The 7075-nt window shown below is 40.9% G+C and overlaps 1 protein-coding gene across 1 annotated transcript; it reads left to right on the top strand.

The window, feature by feature from the left end:
* The first annotated feature begins 3330 nt into the window (after nucleotides 1-3330).
* Nucleotides 3331-6700, top strand: CCR4 (CRINKLY4 related 4). Its single transcript, XM_010243749.3, has one exon. The coding sequence runs from the start codon at nucleotides 4136-4138 to the stop codon at nucleotides 6473-6475; it is 2340 nt and encodes a 779-aa protein (XP_010242051.1). The 5' UTR covers nucleotides 3331-4135; the 3' UTR covers nucleotides 6476-6700.
* The last annotated feature ends 375 nt before the right edge of the window (nucleotides 6701-7075 follow it).

Consider the following 7075-nt stretch of genomic DNA (forward strand, 5'->3'; position numbering starts at 1 on the left):
GATCTACATGATTCCCTTTTGATGGTCTTGATTATGCCACATCACTATACTTGATCCCCGATCAAACTCTATCACGAGAAACAAAATCCTTAAACAATCAATCACACAAAATTTTGACCCTAAATTCATGGATTTAGCCAATCATCCATCACAGACTTCATTTCGATGTGTATAATACTATGACGCTCCTCGAACCTAAAATCTGTGATCTTCACATACCTAACATGATCAAACCCTTCCAACAGCCTCATTATCCCAATCCATACCTACCCACCAAATTTTATTCCAAAATTCCCTTGTTTGACCCAACCTCAAGCCTTGATTCCGTTTTGACGAATCTTATTGATCAAAAGCTCACTTGTCACGAATCTCCATCATCCAAGTTTTATTTGAGCAATCAGACCATGCCACCATGTTTAGAGACCCAAAGAACCCTAGCACATCAAATTTCATGACCAAACACTTGCATTTAACCGTTTAAAAAGTAAGATTTTATTTTGGGCCATCTTGTTGATTGGAAAACTATAAGCTAAAACCATGATATGAAATAAATCAGTCAATATACACCTCTAATCAAAGATCCATCAATCTATCAAATTCAGGATGATCAAAAATGCCTACCCACCAAATTTCATTCCAAAATTCCCCTGTTTGACCCTTCATCAAACAAAGATTCTATTTCAGCAAATCATTGATCCGAACTTGCCAGCCATAGATCTCAATCATCCTGACCCTATTTGTCCGATCATACCTCACCACTTCAGAGACTCAAAAAACCCCAACACGACAAATTTCACTTCCTAAATCACCCATTTAACTGTTAAACTAGGACGATGCCATTTCGGCGCACCAGATTAAATCGCCACATCATCCATCCAACTTAAGATCTTAAGAGGGTGGGGGCTGATGTCAGCTCCTTATTTGACCCCATTAAAACACCTGGACCAATGAATTTGAGCCTAATAGGCTTAAAGGGCTCAAAATACCAAACAAGCCCCACTTAAAAGTAAGAAAGGGAAAAACCTCAATTAAAAGTTCATCAAATTTATGTTTTTGCCACTTTCAGCCCCAAATATGGGGTTGCAACATCTGGCACGCCCCAATCCCTTATTGGATGCATGAAATCCATGAGAAGACATCCAAACTTGAGAAAATTTATTACACCAAGAATGAAGGGTCAACTACAAGCTCTTATCTCTCAAAATATTTGCCTTTTTCAGTGAAAGAGATTTGCTGAATCACAAACACTGTAGCTGGGCGAATTTCAGATCCATCTCTCTCCATTTTCTTTATAAATAGAGGCCCAACTCGAACTTGAGGAGGAATAGGGCAATTTTCTAACTTCTGTAACACACCCATTCTACTCAAAATCCTGAAATTCTTGAAGCCAAGCTCAAGCCCCTCATCTCCTTCCAAACATAACACCAGAAACGCTCAGCCATCTCCGTGCCTTACTCAAGTTTCACTTGAAGTCCTTTCAGTTGCAGGAATGTTTGTTTCAAGGTTGTACACAAGAGGTAAGCCTCCCATTCCACCATCTCTCTGCTTTTAATTTGGTTTCAGATTGCTTAAAGTCCTAAAGTCCTAGGAAACTTGCATTCCCAACTTCCTCCAGATTGAGAAAAAGAGGTAGAGAGGTGAGGGTCTTAGGGAAACCAGTACCTAAGACCCAATGACATCACCTTAAATCAATTCTAGATGAAGTTAGGGACGTTTTTGCCAGATTTCAAGAGCTTTGAACAATCCTGTTAATTAGTGTTTTACTAGAATTTGAGCCTGAATTACTCCCGTAGTGGGCTGCTATAGCAGCTTAGAAAGAAGGGTGCCTAACACCTTCCCTCTCCCAATCTTTTGGACCCAAAACCTCTCAGCTCAGTGTCTTTCCCATGGAAGACGGGAGTCACTATCAAAGACTTAGTTCGAATTTTTCAAATCTGAAAATGAGGGCCCATTTCCTCTAAAAATGAGTGGGGGCTCCATCTCTTTGAGCCGGCCATGATCTTCCCAGAGCTCACAACAGGTTCTGATATGAATATTCAAATAATAATCATCATCATTTTTATTTCAACCAATACCTTTTCATTAAGATCTATAATTAAAGTATTAATTCCTATTTTATCTTAGTAAATCGCATATTTAAGGCATTTTTGTTTCTCACCATTTGAATTCCACTAATTTTGTATAAAAGATTTGTTGATGAAATTTATATGAGTATATATACCACGTAATTTTATTAGTATAAAAAACTATATTTTTAAATCCAACAAAAAAATGAAACCATTCTTTCATTTGTGTAATAGGTTGATGGTTTAACCATCTCACCCAAATCACAAATAGTTACCAAAAAATATTAAACCACAAATGAGTTAATCCATGATGTCATAATTAAATAGAAATTAAAAAAAATAAAGAAATGGGTAGTTTAGTGGTTCAATTGTCTAGGTTAAATGGGTAAGTCAATCCATGATGTCATAATAAAGTAATATATAATATTTTTAAAGTAAATATAAATACAAAAGATTATAAAAAATTAGGCATGACTTTAATATCATATTCATCATAATAAACAAAACTTATTTTTATTAATGATCAAAATGAAATAAAAATTTACAATCAACCATAAATGAAACCACTTTTATGTTGGTGTGGTGGGTAATCGGTTTTAACATCCAAGCTAAACAAGACAACCCATCATATTATAATTAAATAATAAAAATTTAGAATATATAAAAGACAAAATTTATAAAAAAGTGTATAGAAAATCTTGGATAAATCTCCATTTCTTCATATTTATACGTATAGTGCATGTGCCCATTTACTGGTACATAAAAAATAATATATGTGAAATTTGAAACCCGTGACAATTTAGTAAATACACGTAAATCAGTTTTTATTGGATAGGATATCAGTATATCCATATTGGATCCGGTTATAAATAAATGGATAAAACTTAGATCTCTCTTAATGGGGATCGGATTCCAATTAAAACACTCATGAATAGAAAACCATGTCAACTAAAGATTTTCAGTGACCCTACTTGATATCTTACCTTCACTCAGTCTTCTTCTCCCTACTTCCCTACCCAATCCCCCACAAACATCCCTGCCCTTTTCACGGGCTAGACTTTGGGCTAGACCGGCCCCATCCTTTAACAAACACCACCACTGTCCATGCCTTTTTCTTTCTCTTTCCAATCTATTTTCCCTTTCTTTCCATTCCATTTTCTTTTTAATACAGTAGTTAGGGAAATAATAAATAATTAAAAAACAAAAACTGTTCTCTTTTTTTCCCCAAGTATAGTAAACAGTTAGGTGAGAACTTTCCCTAGGCCGAAAGGTTGATAAATTTTGTATTCCCACGAAGCTTGACAAATAATTACCAAACAAACATATACAAATAAATGGATCCACCGACCCATCTAGGCCGCTTTTCTCTTTATAATATGCAATTAAGGGAGCATCTTGGGTCAGGTTCGGTTGAGACTATTAAATTACGAATGGGCCCAAACCCTCCTAACCTCAGCCTAATGTAGTTGAAATTCTTTCCTCCCATATATTCCAAATCCTAATTGCGGATTACAACGGGTCGGGGTGAATATTGTTGAACCCAAATTCAATCTGGCTAAAAAAATGGGGTACAAGCAGCCTGACCTGTCCTGCTACATTGTAAACAGGTGAGTGAGGTTTGGCGCAGGTCACCCCAACCCAAACCCGACAGAGACCTATTAAGGTAATAAGGTTGTCCCGATTCTAATAGGGTGGGGTCGCTACCACTTAACCCGACCCATGGCGTTCCTAGTCGGGTTCATCCTGATTCCGGAATGAATCCGGACAAACTGCTAGAAGCGATGTTTTGAAGACCAGAACAAAGAGAGAACAAGTAAAGAGAGACAGAAGACTGAAATTTCTACGTTTGACTTACACGCTCACAGTTGGCTATTCAAAACGACTTGGTCGCCTGTCCTCACAGGCTTCACACCCTCAAAACCGCGTCATTCTACTCGAAAGACCACACCCTTAAAAGCCAAAAGAAGAGAAGGACACAATCAAAGCTCTGAACTTGAACTTGTTTCTTCTCTTCCTCTTTCTTTCAACACAATGAAATTTTCTTTCTCCAGAAGCTTTCATCTCCTTCCATGGCTTCTCATAAACATTTCTCTCTTCTCCTTCTAGTAAGCCTCTTCTTTGTTTCTAATCTACCCATCCTTTCTTCGTCTCTGTCTACTGTATCAATCTCTGAAAACTCTAACTTCACCTTAATTTGTGCATTAGTGCCAGGACAAGACAAAACAGCATTACCATCCCTTAATTGTACTAGTTTTCCTAGTGGAATTCCATTTACCCCAGCAAATCCTAATTTTCCGATTTCTGCTACCGCCGCCGGAATTGGGTTCCTGTGTGTTCTCAGGACATCCCCTAGTTCTTCTCTCCTTTGCTGGAGATTCTCCGGTAACGGTACTGTTACAGATTATAAAAGAATATACAAAGGTCGAATGCTCGATGAGCTTGACGCAGGGGAATCTCACATCTGTGGCCGAATCAACGGATCAGGTAGAATACAGTGCTGGCAATGGCGTGGACCCAATTTTCCCATTGATCGAAACCTCTCAAGAATCGCCGTGGGAGGAGACTTCGCTTGTGGGTTATCAGAAACTGGAAAAATAGACTGCTTTGGAGACAACCCCCGAATTAATCAGTCCAAGCCGATGGCAAATTACAGTTTCGTTGCTGCCGGACTCCAGCACGCATGTGCAATTTCTGTAAATGGTAGTATAGATTGTTGGCCGGGAGAAGGAGTGGGGAACAAACCAGTGGGAGAATTTACTTCATTGGCTTTGGGAAACAACCGTAGCTGTGCTATCCGTGCTGACGAAACGGTTGTTTGTTGGGGGGAGCACAATTTCAGTCTTCCGGAAAGTTTGCAGCAGCTCCAATTTGTGTCGATTACAGCTAAGAGCAAAGTTTTCTGTGGGGCTTTGAAACGGAACTATTCTTTGTTTTGTTGGGGAAATGACAGCTTCCAGTCTAATTACCAGGTTTCCGAACGTGTATTGCCCGGCGCTTGCAGAACTGATTGTCCATGCGAATTGCCGGATTCCACCAGTTTCTGCAGTCAAGGAGCCATCTGTGCACCTTGTGGAAGCAGACCTCCAACTGCTCAAAATCCACCTGAAACTCCACCTGCATTACCGCCACTCGCTCCTGAATCCTCTCCAAGCACACCAAGCAATGGGTTGGGTAGGGCAAGGGTAGCTTTCTTTGTTATAGGCTGCATCGGGACGGTTTCCTTGGCGTCTGTGCTCGGTTTCTGGATCTACCGATACTGCAAAGGAAGAGTATGCCGGGTTCATGATTCAGGGCGCTTGGATGAGCCTGGCCCTGGTGCCACTCCTGCAGCGGGTCCAAGCCAACGTCAAACGCCAGACCCACAACCTCCACCGACGAGTCCATCTTTTGACAAGAGACTGAGTAAATTGCTAAGCATGGGCCCTGCTGGTAGCATAGAAGAATTTAGTCTGCAAGTGCTAAACCAAGCCACGGACAACTTCTCAGAAGAGTTTAAAATAGGGTCAGGTAGCTTTGGCGCGGTTTATCGAGCCACGCTCGAAGATGGGCGGGAGGTTGCGATCAAGCGAGCAGAGCTATCAGCCTCGTCATCGTATGCAGGCCTCACCAAGCGCCATGAGGACAAGGAGAACGCCTTCTTGTCGGAGCTTGCACTCCTATCTCGTCTCAACCACAAAAACCTCGTGCGTCTTCTGGGCTACTGCGAGGAGGCCAACGAGCGTGTATTAGTCTACGAGTTCATGGACAACGGTACACTTCATGACCATCTCCACAAGCTAGAAAGCTCCGACCTTATGTCATGGCCTGCTCGGCTCAAGGTTGCGCTAGACGCGGCTCGGGGGATCGAGTACCTCCACAACTACGCCGTTCCACCAATCATACATCGCGATATCAAGTCATCGAATATATTGCTGGACGCCACTTGGACGGCTAAAGTCTCTGACTTTGGTCTCTCCTTGATGGGCCCCGAAGATGAGGACTCACACTTGTCGCTTCGGGCAGCTGGCACGGTGGGGTACATGGACCCTGAATACTACAGGCTGCAGCAGTTGTCGACCAAGAGCGACGTATACAGCTTTGGGGTTGTGCTGCTCGAGCTGCTGTCTGGACACAAGGCAATCCATAGGCAGGAGGAGACGGGAATGCCAAGGAATGTGGTGGATGTGGTGATGCCTTATATTGTGGCTGATGAAATACATCGTGTGCTAGACCGAAGGCTGCGGCCTCCAACGCCTGTTGAGATTGAGGCCGTGGCCTATGTTGGCTACTTAGCGGCTGATTGCGTTGGGCTTGAGGGGCGAGACCGCCCATCCATGACCGAGATTGTAAATAGTCTAGATAGAGCATTGAAAGCTTCTTTGGTTTCTCCTAATCTTTCTCGGTCCACAACCGGGTCATCCACAAGGTAACAATGTCTGTATGAGTATGTAAGTGTATAAAGCACGTGCTACAATGTGTGCCACATATTTGCCAATTCTTTTACCACGTGGTCCCTTCAGAGAGAGACCCACCAATCCATTTTGTTCATGCATTTTTTTTTTAATTTTTTTTCAATATTTTTGTATCATTCATTGATTAAATTGAGGTTCTAATGTGAATGATATTATGCCTACCAGACAAATGATATTGTTGGCTTACATACAGCTCGAGGGGTTTTGGCTTTGTTTTGATTTCTTTTTAAGATTCTAATTACTTGTTTCGCCACAAAGTCAAAAGAAAAGTTTGAAACAGGGAAACTAGAGAAAATCACATGAACCAAACTTTGCTGTCCTGCACCTCCCCATTCATAAACAAGGTCTGACTTTCTTTTCCTTTTTTATATTTTAAGAAAACCCGTAGGAAAATCCATTTTAACAAGGGTTTATTGTATCAATGAAATCATCCAAACAGAGCAAGGAGAGAATAAGGAATTTCATCAAGTAATAGGATTAGATAATTAACGCATCCTCAAACAATTGGAGTAATTAAAAAGAATAAAACCACGTGTTTCGAAGAGATCTAGCGTATAA

Source organism: Nelumbo nucifera, chromosome 5 (assembly GCF_055504915.1).
Source record: "Nelumbo nucifera cultivar China Antique chromosome 5, China Antique-T2T, whole genome shotgun sequence".
In the NCBI taxonomy this organism is placed as follows: domain Eukaryota; kingdom Viridiplantae; phylum Streptophyta; class Magnoliopsida; order Proteales; family Nelumbonaceae; genus Nelumbo; species Nelumbo nucifera.

What these genes read in the sequence shown, in the direction of transcription:
- CCR4 (XM_010243749.3), top strand. Translation starts at nt 4,136, where the DNA reads ATGGCTTCTCATAAACATTTCTCTCTTCTCCTTCTAGTAAGCCTCTTC.